The sequence below is a fragment of the Thalassophryne amazonica genome, chromosome 10, assembly GCF_902500255.1.
Source record: "Thalassophryne amazonica chromosome 10, fThaAma1.1, whole genome shotgun sequence".
Taxonomy (NCBI): Eukaryota; Metazoa; Chordata; class Actinopteri; order Batrachoidiformes; family Batrachoididae; genus Thalassophryne; species Thalassophryne amazonica.
Window position 1 is genome coordinate 52,040,183 of NC_047112.1, and position 27,714 is coordinate 52,067,896.

The window sequence follows — 27,714 nt, forward strand, 5'->3', positions numbered from 1 at the left end:
TGATATGGATCCACAAGTAGGTTTACTTGTAGAGAGAAATTCTCAGATCACCTATGGGCCACCTAGTGAGGAAAAACATCTGCCTGCAACAATGCTGAAGTTCTCAATTTAACATTGAAACAAATGGAAATAAACATCAAATGGTGGACTTCTTACAGGCCTACCGTGAGTCTCATCTTTTCTGATGAAGGAACAATGACCACAGACATTTAAAAATCACCACCTACAAGATTTTATTCAACCCCATGAAAATCTTGAGATTTTCAGATGGGGAAAAAAAATTAGTCAATGAACTACAAATATTTTATGTTACATAGATTAGAGGCTCATCCTCTGTGCCTTAGACACTGACTGAGTCCCAAAGAAACATGAACAGAGCATTTGCCAAATTCTCAACATTAACTCAAACATCAGCGCAACAAAATATGCTTTACACATTACAGTTAAACTTTTAGCAAACTAGATGACAAAATAAAACACACTGATATGATGAAACCCCCCCATCCCCACCTTGTTTTTACAAAAGGTAAAATGAAACTGTTTAAATTTACAACATATCCGACAAAGCATTTTTTTTTTTCACATCAACCTTGTTTGTCGGACAGATTTCATTTTTCTCCTCCGGAGAAGCAAGTAAGCTAACGCAGAGGAACTGTAGATTTGATTCAGGACATTCACTACTCAAAGTCCTCAAGCCGAGAAGGTCCAAAGTACCATCCTAGCACAGAGGAAGGGAGACGTAAGGTTCTAAATATAAGGGCTAAAATGCCCATGAAAAGTTAAATACATGACAATGCTTTCTGGAATGTCCAAAAGCTCTGAAAAATGACAAAACCAGAGTCCTTTCAAAAAGTAAAAGACTAAGAATTTAGTCATCAAACTTGATTTTCTTCCCCTGCGGTTTGGCTCCAAATCCACCCCCACCTCTTCCACCTAGAATGACAACAATGACATCTTAATGTACAAATCTGTTAGACATAATATTCAAGTAGAGCAAGGGGGAAAAAGTTCTGAACAAGTTTAAAACATTCTTCAGGTCAAGGTTTTTGGCAAGGGCCAAAGACCCAAAGCCCCTGGAGCAGGGTCTGGAGGTTCTCCCGTAGGCATGGGAATCTTATCACTGACAATTCGATAAACTACACATGATACAATTTACCTGTTCCCTATTTGATGCGACTTTATGTATTTGATAGCGAGTCAATTCATCAATGCGATACGAGTAGGGATGGGTATTGATCAGATTTTATCCATCAATGCCATTATTGATTCCGCTTATCGATCCGATTCCTTAAGCCCCTTTCACACTGGGGGTGTGCCCGGTTGCGGCATGCATCATTATGACGACACTGCGTGGAAGCAACTCAGTGCCGAGATGATGCAGCTCAGAGCCACAACAGCGCAAGGGGCGCAAAGGAGGAAGCAAGTTGGGTGCCGAAAAATGAAACCCCGTTTAATTTTTTTGGCGTCCTGTGCTCGACGCAGAAAGGAAGTGGTTCCAGCGCAAGTTGGGGCAAAGAGGCGTAACTCGAAAGCCAATTTATGATTCCTGCTGTGTTCCATTGTTCCCGCAGTATAAATCATGCAGGATTGTTTTTATACCGTGTACTTAATGCAGTAAAAACTACACGCTAGAAAAAAAAAAAGCAGACTGATTGCCAAAAATATCCAGTAAAAAGTCCGGACGTCTCTAGTCCACTCATGGACGTTCGTTCACGCATGCACATGTGAACACTGGAACATGGTCTGACTGCATTAGTTCCTTGTTCTCTGCTCAAACTCTCACATCACAGTTAAAAAAAGGACATAAGTCCTGAGACAGGACATAACATCAAGTAGAACTCCAGACATCTCCACATTTGCTTGATGGTTTGTTGGCGCACGCATTTCGCGGTCAAAGGAGGAAAAGATAAACTATAACAGAACTATGCAGACTTCTCTGTGCAGAGAACCTGCAGGCTGCGTTGTCACCTCCTCTCTGCCCCCTGCTGTGTGCACCTGACACAGAAATTCCTGCGTTGTCGTGACACCAGAGGAAGCAACTGGGAGCAGCCCCGGTGTGAAAAGGGCTTTATCGATTTCCTTATCAATACCTCTTGTAACTTTTCAGTGTACTAAAAGTAGCCTTTACAGGTTTTCTATGTCAACATTTTATTGAGTGTTCAAAGTAAATATGAAATCACTGGACCCTTGGTCTCTGGACAAAAAAAAAAAAAAAAAAAAAAATCAGTAAAATCTGTACATGGTCCCTGGAACCTTCATGTCATGATGGATCCTTGATCTTTGGACAGAAATAGAAAAACAAAATCTGTAGTTTTTCCTCAAAAGCATTTCCCTTCAAATATACAGTGGTCCCTCGCTATAACGCAGTTCACCTTTCGCAGCCTTTTTTTAGTGCAATTTTGCATGCTGCTTTTTTTTTTTTTACAGCGCATTGTGTTCTGCATCCTTATCAGGCGGGCCAGACAAGAGCTGCGGAGCTGCAGACAACTCCAGCAACAGGTCCAGAGACTACGCTCGCTATTTTGATGCAGAGCGCTCCGCCAGCCCGCAAGGATAGACTTCTTGCAGAAAAATCCACAGCGCCCACTGCATGGTCTCGGTAACCACAGCCGCAGAGCTCCGTGGCCATGACTTGGATTCTTTGTGGCTCCCGCATCCGTACCCCCGGAGGTAGTGAGCGAAGGGAGAGCACGTGCATTGTGTTCTGCATGTGTCTGTTTATAATCATCTCGCCCAGAAGAGAAAAAAAAAAAAAGAAAAAAAAAAAGTGTTTACACAGGAGAGAAAAGAGAAAATGTTAATGCCTGTTTGAGAAAAGTGTATAAAATGTGTAGTGAGGGGTTTTACAGCCTTAAAACATCTACTCTTGACCTGAGCTCTTCAGCCGGCTGTGCTGCACATCAGGATCAATGTATTTCTTAAGAAATGGAGGACGTCTCATTCTGGTTTGGGGGTGGGGACAAAACAACATGGATTTGGTCGGTTGTAGTTTATTGTTTGTGCAGGGGTGGTGGCCAAGTGGTTAATGCGCTTGGTTTCAGTGCAGAAGGTTCCGGGTTCAAATCCCACACCTGCCACATTTCTCCATGTATTGCCTTGCTTGCTTCTACTGGTGGTTGGCTCTCACTGCGGTATTGTATCACAGCGGTGTTTTGCTGTATCTGTTAGCTGTGTAATCTGAGCAGTTAGATTGATCTAGTTACCTAGATAACGATTCGTTTCACAGTGTAATCTTCACGTGCCTTAACTAAAGCACTCCCTCTGCTGAATCACCTCTAAATTATTTACACAGTATTCACTGTGTGTCTTTAGGAATCCGCTAGCTTAGCGCAGCTACTAGCTCTTAGCCGGTTTAGCATGGCGGCTTCTCCTGTCTCTCCCGCACTTTTCTGCTCTGGGTGTGAAATGTTTAGTTATTCCTCGGCCTCTTTTAGCAGTAATGGTACTTGTAATAAGTGTAGCTTATTCGTAGCTTTGGAGGCCAGGCTGGGCGAATTGGAGACTCGGCTCCACACTGTGGAAAATTCTACAGCTAGCCAGGCCCCTGTAGTCGGTGCGGACCAAGGTAGCTTAGCCGCCGTTAGTTTCCCTCTGGCAGATCCCGAGCAGCCGGGAAAGCAGGCCGACTGGGTGACTGTGAGGAGGAAGCGTAGTTCTAAACAGAAGCCCCGTGTACACCGCGAACCCGTTCACATTTCTAACCGTTTTTCCCCACTCGACGACACACCCGCCGAGGATCAAACTCTGGTTATTGGCGACTGTTTTGAGAAATGTGAAGATAGTGACACCAGTAACCATAGTCAATTGTCTTCCGGGGGCCACAGCAGGCGACACTGAAGGAAATTTGAAACTGCTGGCTAAGGCTAAGCGTAAATTTGGTAAGATTGTAATTCACGTCGGCAGTAATGACACCCGGTTACGCCAATCGGAGGTCACTAAAATTAACATTGAATCAGTGTGTAACTTTGCAAAAACAATGTCGGACTCTGAGGAATTCTCTCTTCTGCTGCACCCTTTGAGCTGACGATGATATGTAAGCAAAATGTCAAATGTATTTGACAAAATGTAGTTTTCTCTGGGCCCCTCCCCAATAGGACCGGGACTGACATATTTAGCCGCATGTTCTCCTTGAATTGCTGGCTGTCTGAGTGGTGTCCAAAAAATGAGGTGGGCTTCATAGATAATTGGCAAAGCTTCTGGGGAAAGGTCTTGTTAGGAGAGACGGCATCCATCCCACTTTGGATGGAGCAGCTCTCATTTCTAGAAATCTGGCCAATTTTCTTAAATCCTCCAAACCGTGACTATCCAGGGTTGGGACCAGGAAGCAGAGTTGTAGTCTTACACACCTCTCTGCAGCTTCTCTCCCCCTGCCATCCCCTCATTACCCCATCCCCGTAGAGACGATGCCTGCTCCCAGACCACCAATAACCAGCAAAAATCTATTTAAGCATAAAAATTCAAAAAGAAAAAATAATATAGCACCTTCAACTGCACCACAGACTAAAACAGTTAAATGTGGTCTATTAAACATTAGGTCTCTCTCTTCTAAGTACCTGTTAGTAAATGATATAATACATATTGATTTATTCTTCCTTACAGAAACCTGGTTACAGCAGGATGAACATGTTAGTTTAAATGAGTCAACACCCCCGAGTCACACTAACTGCCAGAATGCTCGTAGCACGGGCCGAGGTGGAGGATTAGCAGCAATCTTCCACTCCAGCTTATTAATTAATCAAAAACCCAGACAGAGCTATTCATCATAGTACAGAAACAGCATTAGTGAAGGTTACAAATGATCTTATGGCCTCAGACAGCGGACTCATCTCTGTGCTTGTTCTGTTAGACCTCGGTGCTGCTTTTGATACTGCTGACCATAAAATTTTATTACAGAGATTAGAGCATGCCATAGGTATTAAAGGCACTGCGCTGGTTTGAATCATATTTATCTAATAGATTACAATTTGTTCATGTAAATGGGGAATCTTCTTCACAGACTAAGGTTAATTATGGAGTTCCACAAGGTTCTGTGCTAGGACCAATTTTATTCACTTTATACATGCTTCCCTTAGGCAGCATTATTAGACGGCATTGCTTAAATTTTCATTGTGATACCCAGCTTTATCTATCCATGAAGCCAGAGGACACACACCAATTAGCATGGCATTTACGCAATATCTCTAAAATTAGAAAGGTCTTGTCTCAGAGTGATGCTGAAATACTAATTCATGCATTTATTTCCTCTAGGCTGGACTATTGTAATTCATTATCATCAGGTTGTCCTAAAAGTTCCCTGAAAAGCCTTCAGTTAATTCAAAATGCTGCAGCTAGAGTACTAACAGGGACTAGAAGGAAAGAGCATATCTCAGCCATATTGGCCTCTCTTCATTGGCTTCCTGTTAATTCTAGAATAGAATTTAAAATTCTTCTTTACTTATAAGGTTTTGAATAATCAGGTCCCATCTTATCTTAGGGACCTCATAGTACCATATCACCCTAATAGAGCGCTTCGCTCTCAGACTGCAGGCTTACTTGTAGTTCCTAGGGTTTAAGAGTAGAATGGGAGGCAGAGCCTTCAGCTTTCAGGCTCCTCTCCTGTGGAACCAGCTCCCAATTCAGATCAGGGAGAAAGACACCCTCTCTACTTTTAAGATTAGGCTTAAAACTTTCCTTTTTGCTAAAGCTTATAGTTAGGGCTGGATCAGGTGACCCTGAACCATCCCTTAGTTATGCTGCTATAGACGTAGACTGCTGGGGGGTTCCCATGATGCACTGAGTGTTTCTTTCTCTTTTTGCACTGTATGCACCACTCTGCATTGTGTTTTTGGTGTTTTTACATAATTATTGTATGGCCTTGCCTTACAATATAAAGCACCTTGGGGCAACTGTTTGTTGTGATTTGGCGCTATATAAATAAAATTGATTGATGTAATGTGGAGTTGCGTCAGGAAGGGCATCCGGCGTAAAACCTGTGCCAATTCAACATGCAGATCCACCTTAGATTTGCTGTGGCGACCCCGAGTGCAAACAGGGGAGCAGCCGAAGGGACTTACTTTGTAGTTTGTATTACAACGTTTGGAAAGAGTTGTCATTTGATTTAAAATGCCGATTGTTATTAATTCCGATCCGAAATCTGTGCAGCTCTTTGGAGCTGTGCGCTTAGTCCCACAATAGAGGGTATTACTATTATTTACATTACCTGATGGACAACTTCAGTTGAATCGATGCACGTTTCTATCTAGATACTGATTCATATCAAGTAATCTCCACATGCCCCCCCCAATATTAATCTCAGGTGCATTCTGGTGCATTTTCAGGTCTATTTACTGACACAATCCATTTTTGTTGGATCAGGTAAATTTTTCCACCCCAGAGAAGAGGCTTTTCACACAACTTGTATCATCACGATACAATGGTTTGTGTGTGGAGCATTCATGGACTGATGAGTCGTATCAAAAACACCAGTGTTTACCTCCAAAGCTACCGCGTCCGCCTCCACGTCCTCCTCCACGATGGCCACCTCTTCCACCTCCACGGCCGCCCCGACCTCCTCCCCTGCCACCTCCACGGCCTCCAAAGCCGCCACCATAGCCGCCACCACGACCTCCACGGAAGCCGCCTTCACCCTTAGGCTTGGCATAGTCAAGGGTCACTTTGTTGCCATCGATCTCGCCATCTTCCATGGCCTCCTTCGCTGCCTTGCAGTCCTCCTGGCTGTCAAAGTCTACAAAGCCGTACCTGGTGGAACAGATAAGAGTGTTGACAGTTAGTGTAATCTAAATTAAACTCATGCAACTCAGCTGTCAAGAACTTTGTACCAGAACGTGCTGTTTCACAGTAAAACACGGGCCGCTCCCTAAAAGGAAGCTGCCCGTTATGTTGTGAGTTTGCTCTACTTCTCATGCGAATCCGTGCTCTGTCACTACGACACAGAGAGGTGCTCTCGAGAAGCGTGGAAAAGTCCTTAAACCCAAGACTTACCCCTTTGATGAACCAGTGTCTCGATCTGTTGCTATTCTGGCTGCAACGGCACCCTCAAATGCTTCCTTAAGGGTTTGGTCTGTCGTATCCTCAGAAAGACCCTTGACAAAGAGGGTTTTAGTAGGCCCTGTTGCAGAGGACAATATACCTGTTACTTCTACTGTAACCCATTTATGCACCAAGTTACTGTCCTCAAAGCCCATTACCACATGGTGTCTGTACAGACCAGATCAGTACTTGACTATCTTTGACGACATCACAAAGACTCAGGAGTTCTAGTTTTCATCACATCTGGCCATAATATAGTCTACCCATCGAGTTCCTCATCATGACAAACAAAGATGCATTAGGCACTAATAGTTTAAGCTGAGGAAAACCTTGCTTAAAACAAGTGGATCTGCCCGTGTTTAGATAAAATTGTAAGCTCAAACATAGTATCAAGCAACTTACCAGAGCCTCCTCTGCCCCCGTCTCCTTTGCCACCGCTGTTCTGGCTGAACTCCAGTCGGATAGACCGGCCTTCAATGTCAGTGTTGTTGAGATTCTCCAAGGCTTCCTTGGCATCTTCTGTGCTCTCAAACTCTACAAAAGCAAAACTGATGCACCAGGAGAAAACATTTACTTTGCTGAAAAGCCAACCAGTTTCTTTGTCAGCAAACCATTTCTATCACTAAAGTGTACTTGTTGCACAGCAGACATAAGCAACACCCACAGCAGGGTACACCTGTTTTAACTGTGCATTAGCTCTGCTTCTCGTGCAAATCCATGCACAATCATGGTCAAGATTAACAGGAGCTCATGAGAAGCTAAAGCTGGAGAGGAGCTGCTGAACACTGGGTCTGTATGCACGAAGCATCCTAAGACTAAAAATAGCGCCTAGTGAGGTTATTCTAAAACTATAGCTTTACTTCACAAAATATGGTGCTCAAAATGCAGGCAATATGCTGAGAATTTCTCAAATTCTTAGACATTTCCCAATGGTAAGATTAAAGTTGTTCACAAAGCACCTTAGACCTTAAGAGAGCTCCTATGGTGCCAAACTGGTAAGAGTAGTGAGGAGGACTTTTCAGAAGCAGAAGAGTGTCTTAAGCAGACAAGCTGGTGGAAAAGACAGAGAGGAAGCAGAAATATTCACCGTATGTAGAATGACTGTCAGTAACACGTTACCAGCTTGATCTACGTCATGTTAATTTACTGTCTTAATGTATTTATAAATTGTTTAGGTTCTTTTATCATATTCACACATTATCATTATTATCAGTATTATTGATATTTTATTATTCCATTTTGTCATTTGATTTTTAAATGGGTAACAATGGAAATAAGTTTTCACCTTCTTGTGTCATGCATGTAATTAACTTTTACAATTATATTATGTACTTACATTGAACCTTTTAATATGTATATAATCAGCATGTGAATGAGATATGTTCAAACATTCAAGCTGTGTAACAATTCCTTTTGCTGTGAACTGCGTGGAATGAAAGACACGAGAGAGCTTTTGTCTTTTTGGCACTCTGCCACTAGGAGGCACTTATTTTTCAGATAAAACAGGGACGACATCAAACACGACACTTTTCACTTATGTGACAACATGGTGACATGGAACTCACTCAACTGAAATACAAAAACAAAAAACATTTTTAAACTAACATGAACCACAATAGCAACATTTAAAACCCAAAACTCCCATAATGCATTGCAACAAGAATTTACAGGTTTAACAACCGGCCCAACGATCACTCCAATTTAATTTTGCTGAGTATCATTATCATGGCGTTGCAGTCTCCTGCTGGCTCTCACTCTTAAGGTAAGATTCTTTGCCAGGAAATTTTAGGTTAGGAGCTCTTTGAGAGGACTGAGATGCTTCGTGCATATGGGACCTGGTGCTTTTCAACAGCAGGGATAAGGGCCATACTAAAGGAGTAGCACTGGTCCTAAAGGATTTTAACTCGAGACCAGAGCCTAAAGCAGTATATATGTCTATGTGGTTTGCAATATTAAAATGTGCAGCTGCATTCCCTGTGTTCCCACCGCAACTGTCTCAAAATTATCACTTTAAAATTTTTGTTACTTTAAAAACAAGTCACCATAATCTGTCAGGATCTGGGACAGTTTCTATTAGGGCTGCCATCTCCCAATAAATTGATGAACAGAAATAAGTCAAAATTATTAAGAAAACTTTTATTCTTTGGACAAAAATGTATTTTGTTTAACTGGATTAAGGATAAGCCACCAACACTAACTCAATGGTCTGACAAAATGTTATGAGTATTATCAATGGAAAAGCTAAGTGCAAACTTAAGCGGTAATGACGATAACTATTTGGACTTATGGCGCCCTTTACTGAAATACTTAATCGGCAATTTAAGCAATACTTTGCAGAGGGGACAGTCTCGTTGAAGTGGAGAACCTGAGGGTCTTCTAACTGAATAAGCTTGTCTGTGTTTTACGTAAATTACATGTATTTTTTCCCAGACTTAATCATTTATGACTCAGACTGCTCTGTGTACTTCAGTTAAGGGGTTTTTGTGGTATGGTTCTGTTTTTAATGTTAAAAGTTCAATAAAATGTAAAAACAAATTTTATACATATACATACATACACACACAAATATAAAATCAAGTCACCAAGTAGGGCTCTCTTTCCCTAAGCAATGAAAGTGTGGCGCAGCACCAAGTTACATTTTCAGTGCCACTGTGGTGATTTTCAAATTTAAGGTGTTCAATCTCCCCTTTCTCAGATAATTGTGGTTACATTTTTTCAAATTTGCCAGTTTGCCACACAAGAGTGACTTCTCTCATCTCCACTGCTTTCCTGTGCAAGATCGTAAAGCAGGCATCTCCGATGATTCAACATGCCAGACTCGCACGTCACTGGTCTGGTTAACTATCACGCAAAAAAAAATAAAGAGCTGCTATTGGTGGAATAGCCAATGTCACACAAAGGTTTAAGAGCAACAGTTCGGTGGGGAAAGTTCAAAAGCACCTTCAGCTGACTGAATTGTGAGGAAGTGCAAACGAGAAACAAAGCCTGCTAGTGTAGCAGATAATCACGCAAATGGTGATAAAAGCAAATTGGGCAGAAATGCTCCTTAGACACTTCTCTTTTGAAAAAAACCTTTTGGCCACCTGACTTTTCAATTGGTGGTCAGGTAGGGGTCAATCGAAGAATTACACAGAGGTCAAAATTAAAAGATGCTCCAATCATATTGAAAAATATTCCACATTTGCCTGATCATAAAGATTCCAAAAAGGTCTATTTTGGACTATCTGTGTCTGAATTCTATGGAGTTACGGGATAAAAACAGCAAGAATGGTGACAAAGGTTAGTTTCATTTTGTACAGGGGTCAAAAGTTGAAGTTGCTCCAATTTTGGTAAAGTGTGATGCAAATTATTGGTTGCGCTAATAGGATTAATAAATGGAATAGTTTTGACAGTGTTGAATACTTGGTCTCCAACGTAAAGGTCAATCAAGGTCTACGTCTACTGGATTCTATGACATGTGACATATGTTACCCCGTAACGTGATAAGGATGATACATGGTCCAAACTATTCCTTTTTAAAACCGTGTTAACTCAACTAGTAATTTGCATCACTTTTTACCAAAATTGGAGCAACTTTAACTTCTGACCCCCGTACAAAATGAAACTGATCTTTGTCACTATTTTTGCTGTTTTTATCCCGTAACTCCGTAGAATTCAGTCAGTTAGTACAAACTATACCTTATTGGAATCTTTATGATCAGGCAAATAATGTGGCATAGGTTTCAATATGATTGTAGCACCTTTTAATTTTGACTCCTGTGCAATTCCTCAATTGACCCCTACCTGACAACCGATTGAAAAGTCAAGTAACCAATCGTTTTTTTTCCCCAAAAGAGGATTGTCTGAGGACTATTTCTGCCGAATTTGATGCTTTTATCACCATTTGCAGGATTCCGCTCTAAATATTCTATGCATCCTCCCCCTGATCCTGCCACCAAGCTTTAAATTTCTGGGGAGAGCCCTGCCACGACACAATCCACATGCATGGGTGGTCTTATCAGTTACACCACTCAGACATGGTGTGATCGAGTCTCGTACTGTTTCCCTCAGGTATGTGAAATGTGAAATAAGGGCAGTTTTTTTAACGTTCTTTCAATTACAGAAGAATTGGCACTGCTGTATTCAACAGAATTCAGTTCCTGCAGTGGAAAAGCACCCTCTGTTAAGAGTGAGATGACAACACTTACCCCTTAGGTCTTCCATCTCTTTGGGGGATACGAATTGAAACTGCCTTCTCAAATGTGGCTTGTAGAACTTCTTCAGTTGCACTGAAGGCAAGATTATTTACCACCAACGTTTTGCTGGCTGCTCCTGAGGGCCCCCACACACACAAAAACACAGGTGAGATCAAATCCCACATTAACCACACTTACTTAGCCTATTATTGGACCAGATCAGTACTTGACTATCTTTAAGATCTTCACAAAGATTCAGGAAACAAATCTGCATCATATCTGGCCACAATTAGACAGTCAACTTCACATTGCAACAGCAATTCAGAATTGGGGCCAAAAAAGTTTTTTTTTTTTTAATTGAACAACATTTTGCAACAATACCACTGTCACGTCATTTCAGTCAATTCTATTGTCTCCACTACTTAATAGACAACATCTGAATCATAATTGCATCACAGTGGCACAGCAACAGAAATTCACCCCAAGTCAAACCCATGTGCAAGGTTAATCCAGTAGACACACGCTGGATATGCAAGGTGGTGTGAGAAATAGCTGAACAGTGAAGGCAGTGATAATAAACCTCCGGTTAAGTTTAACAACCCCTACAACTACAGTATGTTAATATGTTAAGTGAACAAAATGCACACGTACAGCAATTTTTTAAGTTGGGCTCCAAGAGTGTTCAGAGTGGGTACCGACTTTATGATTGGCTGAAAATTTACATACTACCAGAAATGTACAAATGAAACACTCTCCAGCAGACCAGTGAACATTTCCTGTTTATGGCTGCTGTAAGTAAGTTGACTTAAGCATTGATATACATTTGACAGAGAATTTTTCATCAAACCCCAACTGGTCAGATTAACATGTATGTGACAAGTGTTCCACCACCATCAACAACGTTTTAAGAGAAAGGTTGTTCAAGTAACATAAATGGGGCCATACTAAAGCCTTTCAAAGTGTATGATGAATTTACCTCCCATCTTGTGCCCTTTCTGACTCTTTTCACCAACAAAGTCAATGATGATGGCCCTCCCCTGGACATCTGTGCCCTGGGCCTCCTCCAGCATCTTCTCTGCTTCAGCCTCAGTTTTGAACTCAACATAGGCAATGCTGTCAATTGAAAAGCAGGAAAAACGTCAGAGCATCTGTTAAGCCGATGTTATCATTTAAGTGTCGTGGTGTAAATTAGGCCTCCACCAACATCATTCAAAAGTTTGAGATTCATTTGCCTGTCCTCACCCTCTGTTTGAACCGCTGTGACCTTGAGGTAACCGAACATCAACAGCATTCTCAAAAACTTCTTTCAGGTCATCAACAGTTGCCGAGAAAGGAAGGTTTTTTACAAACAGTGTCCGGGCATCTCTCTCTGTTGGAGAAACAAAGCAGTTACTCAAACACTACTGCTTCAGACTGTTGAGTCATTAAATACAGTGATAAAAGTCGACAGACGAAAAAAAAAAAAAATAAATAAAACTAGTGCATTGGTGATTTGCAAACCAACAGTGCACTACTGCCACCAACTGCGTTTGGGCGTGGAACATTAATGGAGTCTGGCATATTGCTATCAAAAATAACCTGGAAACATTCACACAGATTTCTGGGAATTTCCATGTCTTTCATCACTAAGTATAACAAGTACCTTCTAGAGATGTACCGATCCACATTTTTCCACTTCCGATTCAATCTCGATACCTGAATTTGGATATCTGCCAATATTCAGATACCAGAGTTCTGTTTGCTTTAATATTATATTTCTTATAAAGAACACCTGAACAGCTACAATTTGCCAGAAGGTCATCTAAGATGCAAGCCAAGATTTGATGTTTTGGTGAAAGAATTAAGTACTTTTATTTATTTTTGGTGGTTTCTTCTGGCATTTCGAAATGGTACATGTACGCAATTTTTGGGATGCCCGAGAGAGAGAGATGAGGGAAAAAATAAATAAATCAAGCGCACAAATTTTTCCTCCCCCCACAGCCAGATCAGAGGAGATGAGCTCTCCCATCGAGCTGAGGTCTCCATAGCAGAGAACATTTACACGACTCAGCTACTGGATTGGAAAATTCGACAGGTATCTCGGGCTGCAGCTATCGATTATTTGCAATGGCACAATGTCGCTGTGCCATCACACAGATTGTCAAATTTAGTGTATCCCTTTCTATTTTCTTGGCTAATTTTTCACTTCTTTACAAGTTTTGGATCTTTCCCGGTGTCAGGAGCTCAGCATCTCCCGAGACCAGACCATATGCGCAGACGGTCAGTGTAATTCTCAGTTATGCTGCACGTGAATGTGAGCACAGCCTGTGAAAAACTGGCCTTTGGAGTGCAGCTTTTCCACAAAAGCTACACTGATAAATCTGCTCCGCCGATCAAAACTTGACTTAAAGTGCATGTAGAGGGCTTAGTCTATTCTGGGACAGGGACGCAAAGCCATGTCAAAATGTCTATTCGCCTGACCGTCGGCTGAATAAGGCACAAATAGTCTATTCGCCTGAGTCTATTTGCCACAGTCTAGAGATTTTGCTGAAATGGTGATGGGATGTGGCTGTCCCTGCCCCCCCCGGGCTTAGCATATGTGCCACAACATTAAACGGAGCTTCGGGGCACGGAACTTGCCTCAAACATTTTTGGTAATCGAACTACTCGACCAACCATTTCAGCCCTAATTGTATCAGAAATTTCCCATCTGTGATTTACATTTGAATCTGTACCAATACAGATACTGGATCAGATCCGCTCCATCCCGACTTTAATCCAGATATTCTGAGAAAAACTAAGGTGAAACTACAGCCTATTACAAAACCCATACCTTTTTTGCCCTCTTGAGAATTCTCTTTGCTTCTGGCTTTGTCTAACTTCATCTCCTGGCCCATGACTTTCTTGCCATTGAGCTCCAAGGCCTTCTGCATGTCTTCCTCAGATGCAAAGTCCACATAGCCAAACTTCCTGTTGTGGGAAAGTCATAGTCACCTGACATTTGTGCTTCACCATTCAATGCACAAGTTCTGGTTACAAATGCTTTTGTTGTTGCATTTTTTATCTGTATGAATAAGAAATGCCCAGCATCATTCAGAAAGACCCAAAGGTTAAGACACAGTGGCATGAAATTCTTGCACACAAAACACCACACCGAACACACAGTGTGAGCTCAAGTGTATAATGAAAGCAAAATCAGTGTGTGCTTTGCACAACGTACCTGGATGCACCTAACCGGACATCTACGATCTCAAGATTGTTCTTGCTGAAGAATTTCCTGAGAGATGATTTAATTTCATCAAAGTCCTTGCTGGAATTCAAGTTCCCAACAAAGAGACAGAATGCTAAAAGATTAAATGAACAAATACCCAGTTAGTACTAACAGTGAAAAGACATTTAAAGCAGACACCCTCAGATAGATAAAGGAGGCATCAGTCCCTTATTCACCACAAGGCATGTTTAATCTTTTCTGATCGGGTCAGCCAATCTCTTTGTACCTTCACCATCTGACTTTGCTTTCTTTGCAGGTGGTGTGTCCTTTTTGCTGTCCGCTTTCCTCTTTGCAGGCACCACTGGGGTTTCTGTATTAAAAAAAAAAGTTTACCCCTGCTCAATCTCCAAATAATGCAGAGTTGCATCAGGTGTAAAACATGTCACACCAACATGGAGATCCATCTGGATCTGTTGCAGTGATCCCAAGTGGTGGTGGTGGGGCAAAGGGATGTGGCAATGAAGAACCTGACTTACTAACTTGGCAGGTGAAACCCCATTCAGTTTTTAACAACACAAACTCACCTTCTTCATCCTCGTCATCATCATCATCCTCCTCCTCATCGTCATCATCGTCGGATTCTTTAGCCTTGACCATCCCTGCTTTCTTTGCCTTGGCAGGTGCTGGAGCAGGAGTAGTGTCCATCTCCTCCTCAGACTCTGAAAAACCAAGACATAAGATGGTAAGAATTTTGGAAGAGCCCACACTGTAAACAAAGGTATAAAAATAAGGTTTTATTGAGCTGTGTCAGATCCATAGAAGGTGACATCATACATGTTCAGTATTAAGTCCCTTACTGATCATCACATGCAGCTGTGAATAGAAAGTTGCTGCATTGTTTGGCACATACACACTGAAACGCCACAAGTCACCCACATAGAAAAAGAAATGGCGCAATTTGATGCATTCTGAGAACACTCAGACTCACACTAAGTGTTTTCGCTTTTTAGTTGTCACTTTTTTGAGCAACACACCAAGCTTCACAAACACGGTAACTTCATAATTAGTGGTTTCTGATGGTTTTTAATTCCTCTCCCAAAGGGAGGAAAAAGATACATTTCCAAAAGACGTCTCACTCTGCAATTCTATACATTTCTCTGCGTGTGACGACGACCAGAGCACAAAAGATTCATCCCACACAGAAACAGATGTCTCGTATTGTAAAAACTCAGAAAACGCTATTTTCATAAAACTGTCAATCTCTATGATAAACTTTTTAAAAGAATTCATGTTGAATAAAAAAGAACCAAGTGATAGCCAGTAGAAGGCATTGATGCATGTAAATGTTTCTTTCCACTCGGACCTAGAGCAGATTTTGGTAATAGTTTTTTGGGGCTTGTAGCGGCACGTGTTCGCAAATTACGTATGATCCGACTTGTCGGCTAATCACAAAAATAATCGCTGACTAGTTGACTATCAAAACAGTAGTTTGTGGCAGCCCTAGAATATACCTGTACAGTATTTAACACAGTGCTTTTATTTTAATTACAAAATATAGCTTGTCATTTTTTTGAATGATCTATTAAAGAGTAAAAACTGAAGGTCTGAAAGAAGTTTGTGTCGGAAGCATTTTAGCCATAAGGTCAATTGAGAAAGGTGTTTTTTTAAAATGCTTGAAAGACACTGGCCTCATCGAGGATTCAGCACTGCTATAACGGACTGATGCAGAAGGTGGCAGCAATACAACAGTAAGAATGCCCACTGCTGTTAAACACCATGCGAGGGTTGCACTGGATTTACTGAACTGTGACATGTTTTAAGAAGAGTGCATTTCATGTCAGAATAAAGCCATAATGTACATACAGTGGTTTGTAGTATTTCACTCATAACTACAACTTGATATAAATTAATTAAAATATAAAAGCCAAGACGATGGGTTGCATAAGTAATCAGCCTCTTCGGTATAATACCTGTAAATAATCAGTTTAATCGCCAGTTTTCTGCACACACGTCAGGGGATGGATACATGAACATTTCCAAGTCAGTAAATATGTCACGCAAAACTCTCTGGCAGAAATTTAAAAGTGCATACATATGCAATCCTCACATGCCCGAATTAACAGGTCTGAAATCATAGGAAGAAACAAACAAAACAAGTCTTACCCTCATCATCATCATCATCGTCATCATCATCATCCGATGGTTCTTTTGCAGGTTTGGCCTTAGCTGGAGGTTTGGCCTTAGCTGGAGGTTTGGCAACTGGAGTAGATTTCTTGGGTGGTGGAACCTCTTCTTCTGACTCATCGTCCTCATCATCGTCATCAGAAGACTCTTGTGCAGGTGGGGTCTTGGCTGGAACCTTTGCCGCTGCCTTTGGAGCTGGTTTGGCTACAGATTTCGCCCCTTTCCTTGGTGGTGGTGCTTCTTCTTCAGACTCTTCATCTTCGTCGGACTCTTGCATGGGTTGGGCCTTTGGAGCTGATTTGGTTGCAGACTTTGCAGCTTTCTTGGGTGGTGGTGCCTCTTCTTCAGACGCCTCCTCCTCATCATCATCATCATCAGATAGTTCTTGTGCAGCCTGGGCCTTCACTGGAATCTTTGCAGCTGGTTTTGCAGGTGCCTTGGCTGCAGGCTTTGCCACCTTCTTGGGTGGTGGGGCCTCTTCTGACTCATCTAAGCAAAAATCATAGTTACCATGAATTTCAACAAGGAGTGGACAGGCAGAAAATGCCTGAGTGAAAATGGCAAAAGCTAATTCAGGGTGTAATCACACTAGGACAGAAGGCCTTGCACCGCACAATCACCAATACCATGTGACTTTTGTTTTAATACAGATTAGTTGTAGCCCTATTGTTTTATATAAAAGGTGAAGGAATGCAATATTTGAAACAAAATAAATCAGGATAAGAGTTTGATAGAAATGAGATGGGCGTAGCTACTCACTAACACACGAACAGTCACTGGTCAAACAGATAGAACTTTTGGGGTGTAACATACTCAGCCCAGAGTGCCTAGTGTGATTACAGAAAATAATGTACCAGCGATTGAGGATAGAACCGGCAGACAGTAAGTACACACCGGCACCGAAGACATAGCACTGGTTTAATATACCTCCTTGTATTACATACATGAGTACTGAGCAACCTATGTACGCCAAGAAACAGAGGGTGTGGGAATTTTGCACTCAAATACAAAATTAATGCATCAGATCATGCTTCAGTTTGTAAAATGCATTATATGAAGTTTAGGTTCAGAAATATGAAATTAACTGCTTCACATAAAAAATAAAATCAAGACAATCGTAGTTATGTTACATCAATAAAATGAAATTACATAAATTAACATGCAGGTGTGTGCGTGCATTAAAAAGTGCCAAGTGCTCCTACCATCATCTTCATCCGACTCTGCTGCCTTTGTGGGTGCTGCCTTGCCCGGTGTGCCTTTAGCTGGTGTTGCTTTTCCAGGAGTCTTCTTTGGTGGGGGAGATTCCTCTTCAGATTCTTCCTCTTCTGTGTGTTCACAAAGCACCACAGTTGCACATATACATGTGAGCTTTTTTTTTTTTGACTGAACATTTTTTGTGGGTGGACGAGCACAGATTCAAAACAGTGGTCTGGAGTTGTTAGATACATTTTGGGTTACTATGAGACATAAAGCATTGTTTTACAACCAGTAACATCATAAAATAGACTCTCACAGATATGAGGAGAGCAAAACTGGATGTCTACAGTGACATTTCTGTCATATGACACTGGGGTTTTCTCATCATACACTGGTTCAAAAGCTTCAAGGGGTCGAAATAAAAAAAAAAAAGTTACTTGCACAACCAAAAGTCAGTCTTACGAGGTCTATTAGAAAAGTATCCGACCTTATTATTTTTTTCAAAAACCATATGGATTTGATTCGTATGTTTTTACGTCAGCCAAGCTTGAACCTTCATGTGCATGCGTGAGTTTTTCCACGCCTGTCGGTTGCATCATTCGCCTTTGAGCACGCCTTGTGGGAGGAGTAGTCCAGCCCCCTCGTCGGATTTTCATTGTCAGGAAATGGCGGAATGATTTGGGCTTTTTTTTTCCATCAGAACCTTTTCAGAAACTGTTAGAGACAAGCAGCTGGAAACCATTCAAAAAAAATTTATCTGGCTTTTGGTGAAAATTTTACGGGCTTCACAGAGAATAAGGAGTGTTACTACAGCTTTAAGAAAGCCCCACAATGGCGCACGGCGCGCCGCGCTCCAAGCCGCCATCGAGAGGCAGAAAACACCACGTCATTTCTAAACGGATGGCTGTGTGGAGCTGGGACCGTCGTGAGCAATTTCTCTGGTTATCATAAGAGCTGGACATCAGCCATTTTCCGGCAGATTTCACTTTTAACAAGAGATTTTGTCATGGAAAGCCGCGCGGAGGTTTCGCGCGTCAGGACCGATTCGCTAATCGAGCGAGACAAAGGAACACCTCCGTTTCGGAGTGCCAGGGGATAAGTTGGGACATGCCCAGCTCTCCACAGTTTCTCTTATACTCACTGGGCTGGTAAGCATTGAAAGCCGAGATAGGCATTTTTCATCACAATATCACGAACCAATAGATTAATGTATATTTTGTGCTGCTGAAACACGACTTGCCATGAGACCAGGTTGGGTGTGTGTGTGTGTATATATATATATATATATATATATATATATATATATATATATGAGGTCTATTAGAAAAGTATCCGACCTTATTATTTTTTTCAAAAACCATATGGATTTGAATCACGTGTGATTACATCAGACATGCTTGAACCCTCGTGGGCATGCAAGAGTTTTTTCACGCCTGTCGGTTACGTCATTCGCCTGTGGGCAGTCTTTGAGTGAGGAGTCGTCCACCCGCTCGTCGATTTTTTTCATTGTTTAGGAATGGCTCAGAGACTGTTGCTTTGTTTGATAAAATTTTTTTCAAAACTGTAAGGCACAACTGAGTGGACACCATTCAATAAATTCAGCTGGTTTTCGGTAAAAATTTTAACGGCTGATGAGAGATTTTGGTCTGGTAGTGTCGCTTTAAGGACGGTCCACGGCGCCTGACGGCGATCTGCGCTTCGAGGCGGCAGCGTCTCGCCGTTTCAAGTTGAAAACTTCCACATTTCAGGCTCTGTTGACGCAGTAAGTCGTCAGAGAACTTTCAGAAGAAGTCGGCATGAGGAGTTTATTCGGACATTCCATTGTTAACGGTCATTTTGTAATGAAAGAACGTGCGGGCAGAGTCGCATGTCGGGCTGGACCCGACCGTGGGGGGTCGCGGCAGGAAAAACACCTCCGTTGGACATCTTAACGGGCAAGTTGGAACATGCCCAAGCTGTTAAACACTTTCTCAGTTACTCACTTGTTGAAAGCCATTAAAAGCCGCCTGAATTCTACAAATGGTTTTCAACACGGAGGTGTTTTTCCTGTCGCGGCGCACACAGATTTGCCGAGTCGTCACGGAAATGACTCGGCGAATTTGCGCGTACGTCTTTCATTAAAAAAATGTCCTTAAACAGTGGAATGTCCGCATAAATTCCTCATGCCGGCCTCTTCTGAATCTTCTCTGTTCTCTCACGATGTCCTGGGTGAATTAAGCCTTAAATTAGGATGTTTTCAGCTCGAAACAGGCCGACGACAGCGCCTGGAAGCGCTGCAGGACGTCCCGCTCCGTGGGAAGTCCTTACACCGACAGAAACACCCCATAATCTCTCATCAGCCGTTAAACTTTTCACAGAAAACCAGCTTAATTTCTCGAATAGTGTCCACTCGGATATTCCTCACAGGTCCAGAAAAATTTTTGATAAAGCAACGCGCGCCGTCTCGAGCAGCGTGTGAAACAAAGGAATTCAGCCGAGAGGGCGGGACCACATCTCACTCAAGGCCTGCCCACAGGGAAATGACGTCACCGACGCGTGAAAAAACTCATGCATGCGCACGAGGGTTCAAGCATGATTGGTGTAATCGCATGTCATTCAAATCCATATAGTTAAAAAAAAAATAAATAAAAGGGTCGGTTTATTATCTAAGACACCTCATATATATATATATATATATATATATATATATACACTCAACAAAAATATAAACGCAACACTTTTGGTTTTGCTCCCATTTTGTATGAGATGAACTCAAAGATCTAAAACTTTTTCCACATACACAATATCACCATTTCCCTCAAATATTGTTCACAAACCAGTCTAAATCTGTGATAGTGAGCACTTCTCCTTTGCTGAGATAATCCATCCCACCTCACAGGTGTGCCATATCAAGATGCTGATTAGACACCATGATTAGTGCACAGGTGTGCCTTAGACTGCCCACAATAAAAGGCCACTCTGAAAGGTGCAGTTTTGTTTTATTGGGGGGGGGGGATACCAGTCAGTATCTGGTGTGACCACCATTTGCCTCATGCAGTGCAACACATCTCCTTCGCATAGAGTTGATCAGGTTGTCAATTGTGGCCTGTGGAATGTTGGTCCACTCCTCTTCAATGGCTGTGTGAAGTTGCGACGACGAACTGGAGTCAGGTCAAGACCCCGATGAGGACGACGAGCATGCAGATGAGCTTCCCTGAGACGGTTTCTGACAGTTTGTGCAGAAATTCTTTGGTTATGCAAACCGATTGTTTCAGCAGCTGTCCGAGTGGCTGGTCTCAGACGATCTTGGAGGTGAACATGCTGGATGTGGAGGTCCTGGGCTGGTGTGGTTACACGTGGTCTGCGGTTGTGAGGCTGGTTGGATGTACTGCCAAATTCTCTGAAACGCCTTTGGAGACGGCTTATGGTAGAGAAATGAACATTCAATACACGAGCAACAGCTCTGGTTGACATTCCTGCTGTCAGCATGCCAATTGCATGCTCCCTCAAATCTTGCGACATCTGTGGCATTGTGCTATGTGATAAAACTGCACCTTTCAGAGTGGCCTTTTATTGTGGGTAGTCTAAGGCACACCTGTGCACTAATCATGGTGTCTAATCAGCATCTTGATATGGTACACCTGTGAGGTGGGGTGGATTATCTCAGCAAAGGAGAACTGCTCACTATCACAGATTTAGACTGGTTTGTGAACAATATTTGAGGGAAATGGTGATATTGTGTATGTGGAAAAAGTTTTAGATCTTTGAGTTCATCTCATACAAAATGGGAGCAAAACCAAAAGTGTTGCGTTTATATTTTTGTTGAGTATATATATATATATGGTGCCTGTCGCGGCGGCAATCCCCGAACCCGGTGGTGGACACCGGAAGTAAGGGATGCCGTCAAGCTGAAGGAGTCCTACTTATCTTTGTTGGTAGGTGGGACCCCAGAGGCAGCTGACAGGTACCGGCAGGCCAAGCGTGCCGCAGCCCGTGCGGCCGCAGAGGCAAAAACTCAGGTCTGCGAGGAGTTCGGGGAGGCTATGGAGGAGGACTATCGGTCGGCCTCGAAGAGATTCTGGCAAACCGTCCGACGCCTCAGGAGGTGGAAGCAGCTCTCCACCGGCACTGTTTACGGTGCAGGTGGGGAGCTGTTGACCCTGACTGGGGATGTTGTTGGGTGGTGGAAGGAGTACCTCGAGGATCTCCTCACTCCCATCGTCACGTCTTCCGAAGAGGAGGCAGAGACTGGGGACCCAGAGGAGGACTCATCCATTACCCAGGCAGAAGTCACCGAGGTGGTTCGAAAGCTCCTCGGTGGCAAGGCTCCTGGGGTGGATGAAATCCGTCCTGAGTACCTTAAGTCTCTGGATGTTGTGGGACTGTCTTGGCTGACACGCCCCTGCAACATCGCGTGGCGATTGGGGACAGTGCCTCTGGATTGGCAGACCGGGGTGGTGGTCCCTCTGTTTAAGAAGGGGGACCGAAGGGTGTGTTCCAACTATAAGGGGATCACACTCCTCAGCCTCTCCAGTAAGGTCTATTCCAGAGTACTGGAGAGGAGAATTTGACCGATGGTCGAACCTTGGATTCAGGAGGAGCAGTGTGGTTTTTGCCCTGGTCGCGGCACACTGGACCAGTTCTACACGCTCCATCGGGTGCTCGAGGGTTCATGAGAGTTCGCCCAACCAGTCCACATGCGTTCTGTTGGCTTCGTCAAATCAGGACCTTCAGCGTGCACTGGGGCGGTTTGCAGCCAAGTGTGAAGCGTCCGGGATGAAAATCAGCACCTCCAAATCTGAGGCCATGGTTCTCCACCGGAAAAAGGTGCTTTGCCTTTGACGGATGAAGCGTGAGATCGATAGATGGATCGGTGAAGCATCTGCAGTGATGCGGTCGCTGTATCAGACTGTCGTGGTGAAGAGAGAGCTGAGTAGGGGGGCAAAGCTCTCGATTTACCGATCGACCTACGTTCCGATCCTCACCTATGGTCATGAGATTTGGCTCATGACCGAAAGAACGAGATCGCGAGTACAAGCGGCCGAGATGAGTTTCTGCCGCAGGGTGGCCGGGCTCTCCCTTAGAGATAGGGTGAGGGATGAGCTCGGAGTCGAGCCGCTGCCCCTCCATGTCGAAAGGAGTCAGTTGAGGTGGCTCAGGCATCTTTTCTTTACAGCAGTTCCGTAATTTCAGAAATGCAACAGAAGCAACCACAAATCAGAAAAGGTTGGGACTATATGTAAAATGAAGATAAAAATAAAAATGTTGCACTACTCCCGGTGTCTCCACTCAGAAGCCAAACGTTCTTCCAGAGTGGTGTAATCATACTGCGATAGCAGAATATAAAGAAAGGGGGGGGGGGGGGTATAGACAATAAAATCGGCAATCGCAATTATTTGCCTGATAATCATCTCCAGAAATTCCTAATCGCGACAGCCCTACTGATTAGCTAACAGTTTTTGTTTCAGCTACCTTCCCATGCAGAGCCAGAGGATAATTTATCCTGGAAACATTTGGATCACATCTTAATTTCATGTTCTTAAATAATATCTGCTTCACCTAGCCGTAAAGCACCTTCATTCTACACGTTTATGAAAATGATGCATGAAAGCTGCTTCCGCACACCCAGGGATGTATTCACAATGAGCTGAACAGACACTAATGGAGCTGACACTTCAAGCTATGACGCATTTAGCAGCTTCACAGTTTCAACAATTAAAACAAGCTTGATCTAACACCACTGACTTTAATCTTTGCCTAGTGTTCATTTTATAAGTGGTAAGTGGAACACAATGGAAAATGGTATGAATAACCCATGTCATGAGACATACAACAGACCACTCTTTCACTCGTAATGTAAATGAGAGTATAAAACAATGTTTCATAAGAGTTGGTTTTGGCTAATGCATGCTTTAAAGTGTAGGTGACACATAATGCTATGTTTGCATGAATATTTAAGACTAAAACAAAAATTTGAAATTCATCCTTTCCTGGTGCACAGTTCTTGAAGAGATAAATATTTGTATTTTGAACTGCACGCCACAAAAAACAGTAACTTCCTGGCGTGCTGACATTGGACAAGAAGGAGAAAGCGGCGTCAGCTCCGGAACCGTTATGTTAATTGTCCCATTAATTTCTGGATTCTTACAGTGGATCGGGTCGGAGCTGCACCGTGTTTTCTGTGTCAGAACGGTTATTCTTGCTGATATTTTCAGTCCCTCGTGACATTTTTCAGATTTGAATGTAGCATTTTCTCAGAAAATAAATAAATCATAAATTGGGGGGGGGGGGGGGGGGGAGAAGATCCGCAACCCTCATTGTCATCTAAACAAGGCTCAAACCCATAAAGCTGCGTCCCCCAACAGCTTATTTAGACACGTTCAGACTGTCCTAAAAGAGTCAAAAAAGCTCGACCTCCAGTGTTTACAATGGATTTGGGCTCGAATCAACAGACCTTCCGTTATGCTGTAGCAACAATATGGCCGGGACTGAAAGAGCGCAGGCTTCAAACAGCTGTAGTTTATCCTTCACATGCACACTTATCGACTTTTATTGTTCAGGATTTTTTTTTTTTTAAATATCAACATTTCATCATTTTTAGTGATTGTGCACATTTTTGGGCGTCACCTACACTTTAAACATTGTACACCTGCACACCTGTATCTGCTGCAGCAATCTTTCTTTAAATCAGAGGCTGGATTCATGAACATTTCCTAGTCATTGAATATGTCTCCTGCCTTCTCTCTCTCCCTCCCTCCCCCTGCAAAAATGGCTCACTTGTATTTATTTCTGAACATTTTAAAAATCGATTGAGTATGACCGCATTTTCACTTACCAGAATCATCATCGTCTTGACTTTGTTTTAGCACTGGGGTTCCATTTTTAAGGACAGGTGTTTTACCTGGTGTGGCTTTCTTCATTTTTGGTGGAAGAGTCTGCGTAAATAAATAGCCCTTAATATCTTTTAAACGACAAACATTTTAAAGCTAGCATTAATATGTACCTCCTCCTCTTCACTGCTCTCCTCCTCACTGGACTCCTCTACTTCTTTTGGTGGTGGAGGGGCCTTTTTCTTTTGAACTGCTTGCTTACTAGCTCCCTGTGAACAAATAAAATTGTAGAAAAAAGCAATCCATTAAGCATTAATAAATATCTTCAGGACAGTGGACATTTTAACCATGTACACAGTACAACACCCCTTCAGGCATTTCAGGACTGGCACATTCTGTCATCTTCCTTTCACCTACAGATTGAAACCCTCAATCAAAATTAACTCAGTGATGTTAGTTTAGCAATTAGTCCTCATCTGTTCCGTCAGAAAGGCTAGACAATACTTCACTAATATAGCATCTCCTCAAGTACTTTAATTTCCCAATGAGGTTCACTATACTTCAGCAACAAGTGTTCTGGAGTTTAGGGGGTAAAAACAGCAAAAAAAAGTGGCAAAGGTCAGTTTAAGTTTGTACGAGAGTCAAAGTTTGCTCCAATACGTGCGGGTTGTTCCATAAATTGAAACCAACTCTGTTCATTCCACACGCGGAACAAACCGTTTTTTTTTTTGGTGCATGCGCAGACCATGAATATACAAATCTGGAAGGGTGGTCATCTCAGTATGTGACACTGGCCAAACACAGGTGTGCAAAACAACTGAATTTGTCCAGTTTGCATACTGCACACTACATGCATATCACAATTATTTTATTTACCTTGTTATTATGTTTTCATCCATTTGTGAACAGCCTGTAACCCACAATATTTCATATGTCATTATGATTTTTTTTTTTTTAGAAGATTCATATCATGATCTTGGAAAAGTCCTTATCCTTTAACATTGAACAAATTTTCAAAAATTCATAACAGTCAAAAAAGATCAAATTTCTTTCATATTTGAGAGTGTTATGTAGGATGGTATTCTTTATCGTATGACAAAGTTTGATCTGGATCTGATCCAGATTTTGTGGCCATTTGAAAACCCAATTTAATGATTATCTTACATTATATAATCAAACATGCCCCAATCACTCTCATATTTGAAAGTGAGGTGCAACACCAAACAAAGTTTGATCCGGATCTGATATGGATTAAGACGTCTGTTAACATTTGAATTTAATACTGAAAAGCCCATTTGCTGCACACTTTGCATTATATCTCAATCGAAACTGCCCCATCACTCACTTTTCTGTTATAGATTTACCTACACCACAAAAATTGGATGGAGGTTCCAATTTTATATCTATCTTCCCGTTATAACCAATGTTCTGCGAAAATTATCTGACAAAGGAACTCAAACCAAAAAAGTAAAAACATATGATCACATCAAATTTATCTCATGAAAAGCAGATTCCAACAGGACTAAAGTTTTTTTCCAAGGTAAAAATCTGTGGAATTGGAAACTTGTGTTGGCAGGTTTGCACTCTACTAGCGCGGTGCTCTAGTTTGAATGGTAATTGTGGTGTATTCAGATGAAATTGTCCAAAATGGCACTGTCCAAATACCCTTTGACCTCAAGATATATATTCGGCCATATGTTGATACATAAAAAATTAAAGTAAAATTACTGCTGACATACCAAATTCTTGTTCATCCTCCCCGACAATGAAAGCCCAATATATTACCACGACATTAATGCGCACGACCGGTGTAAATGAGCCTTGGACCACAGCTGTAAACACTACGGAAATGACAATTTTACTATTCTGGATTTTTGATTATATGTCAACATTAAACCGAGTAACATCTGGCTTCTCGGGTTCCACCTCGTGTGTCAGAGCGAAACCCACGTGGAGCTCAGGAAGTCTGATGCTAGCATGTTAGTTAGCATTACGGCTTTTTCCCCTCTGATAAACTGCTCTACGCACATTGGACATCAAGGAAAAATGTTCTAAACAGGACACCACAAAAAAAGAAAAAGGCCAAACTTATCGCTAGCGAAAATGAGCCTGATTAGCTCGACTAAAACAAACTCTAGTTAGTTATGCTTCTGAACAGCGTGCAACCGTGCTAATGCTAATGTTAAATAAACAAACTAAATAACCAGTAACACAAGACTCCTAGTCGCTCAATATCGAATGATAAATTCAGTCCGTTATGCCGCTTGACGTGCATCTTGGTCTCGTTCATCGCGAACGCGCACGAGTGCCATCTTGTGCTGTTGCTAGCTAACGTTAGCTCCTGCAGGCCTTGCAAAGAAAGCAAACATGGCCGCACTCAACGGGGAAGAAACGTTACAGTCACACCGCGTTTCTTCTCCTCCACCGACAGACACCCTCTACCAGAAACACCGCAACATAGATACGAGATACATTTCAACTCTTCCACCCGGCGGATAGTGTCGTTGACTCTTGCCAGGAGCTGAAACTTGTCGGTGAAGGCCTCAAGCACAAACACCGCTTCAGCGCGTTAGGAAAAAAAATCCCGCGCGAACAGTAAAAGTAAACAAGGCGGTCTTTGTTCTCACCTTTGCTAACTTCACCATGACTGTGTCGTGTGTTTCAGCGAAACACAAAAAATGGAGGATTTGCAAAGCAAAGAAGACGTTTTCACATGCACGTGTCTGAGCGTGCTCACTCAGAAGGACATTGAACAGGAAAGAGAGTGACGACCAGAGGACGCGCTTCTCCTCCGCTCTGCGCGTTCACGTCGAATCGCCCACTTCACCTGATCCGCCAATCACAAGACAGCAGAAAGTCATCGAGGGGGCTGATACATACCCGGCTGCGCGCGCTACACGCCACAATATTAGACAAATAATCAATGTTTGAGTGCAATGGTAAGAATGAAGGATAATAATAATAATTAAAAAAAACATTCATTATTTGTTTTATATGACGTCTATCAGGGCTGGATACAGAGTAAAAATCTGACAGATGCATTTTACCCAATAATAAAATAAAAACTCGTACGCATCTTGTTATTCAATAATCTTCATTCTTTTATTCGTGTGCAACATACACTGTCACA

At 42.4% G+C, this 27,714-nt stretch overlaps 1 protein-coding gene and 2 non-coding genes across 4 annotated transcripts; all 3 read right to left on the bottom strand.

Annotated features, from left to right (window-relative positions):
* Positions 1-208: 208 nt before the first annotated feature.
* On the bottom strand, positions 209-27,376 carry ncl (nucleolin). Of its 2 annotated transcripts, none has more exons than XM_034180002.1 (16): positions 27,212-27,376; positions 24,758-24,853; positions 24,590-24,689; positions 17,779-17,903; positions 16,558-17,068; positions 14,979-15,113; positions 14,681-14,764; positions 14,404-14,527; positions 14,017-14,153; positions 12,447-12,573; positions 12,181-12,317; positions 11,217-11,340; positions 7,432-7,577; positions 6,982-7,108; positions 6,473-6,738; positions 209-933 (listed from the first exon to the last, which is right to left on the bottom strand). In XM_034180002.1, exons 1-16 carry the CDS (start codon positions 27,227-27,229, stop codon positions 869-871), a joined length of 2,322 nt encoding a protein of 773 aa, XP_034035893.1. In that variant the 5' UTR covers positions 27,230-27,376; the 3' UTR covers positions 209-868. The 2 variants fall into 2 exon arrangements, with proteins under 2 accessions (XP_034035893.1, XP_034035892.1); XM_034180001.1 differs by having other exon boundaries at positions 14,681-14,766; positions 14,975-15,113.
* LOC117519594 lies at positions 7,661-7,789 on the bottom strand. The gene has a single exon (XR_004563361.1). It is a non-coding gene; the product is annotated as a small nucleolar RNA SNORA75 (small nucleolar RNA).
* Positions 17,425-17,561, bottom strand: LOC117519596. The gene has a single exon (XR_004563363.1). It is a non-coding gene; the product is annotated as a small nucleolar RNA SNORA57 (small nucleolar RNA).
* Positions 27,377-27,714: the final 338 nt, after the last annotated feature.

What these genes read in the sequence shown, in the direction of transcription:
- ncl (XM_034180001.1), bottom strand. An exon ending in TCAAGACGATGATGATTCTG is followed by an intron (nt 17,904 to 24,589) that starts GTAAGTGAAAAT and finishes GTGAACACACAG; the next exon opens with AAGAGGAAGAATCTGAAGAG. An exon ending in GTCCGGTTAGGTGCATCCAG is followed by an intron (nt 14,154 to 14,403) that starts GTACGTTGTGCA and finishes TTCCCACAACAG; the next exon opens with GAAGTTTGGCTATGTGGACT.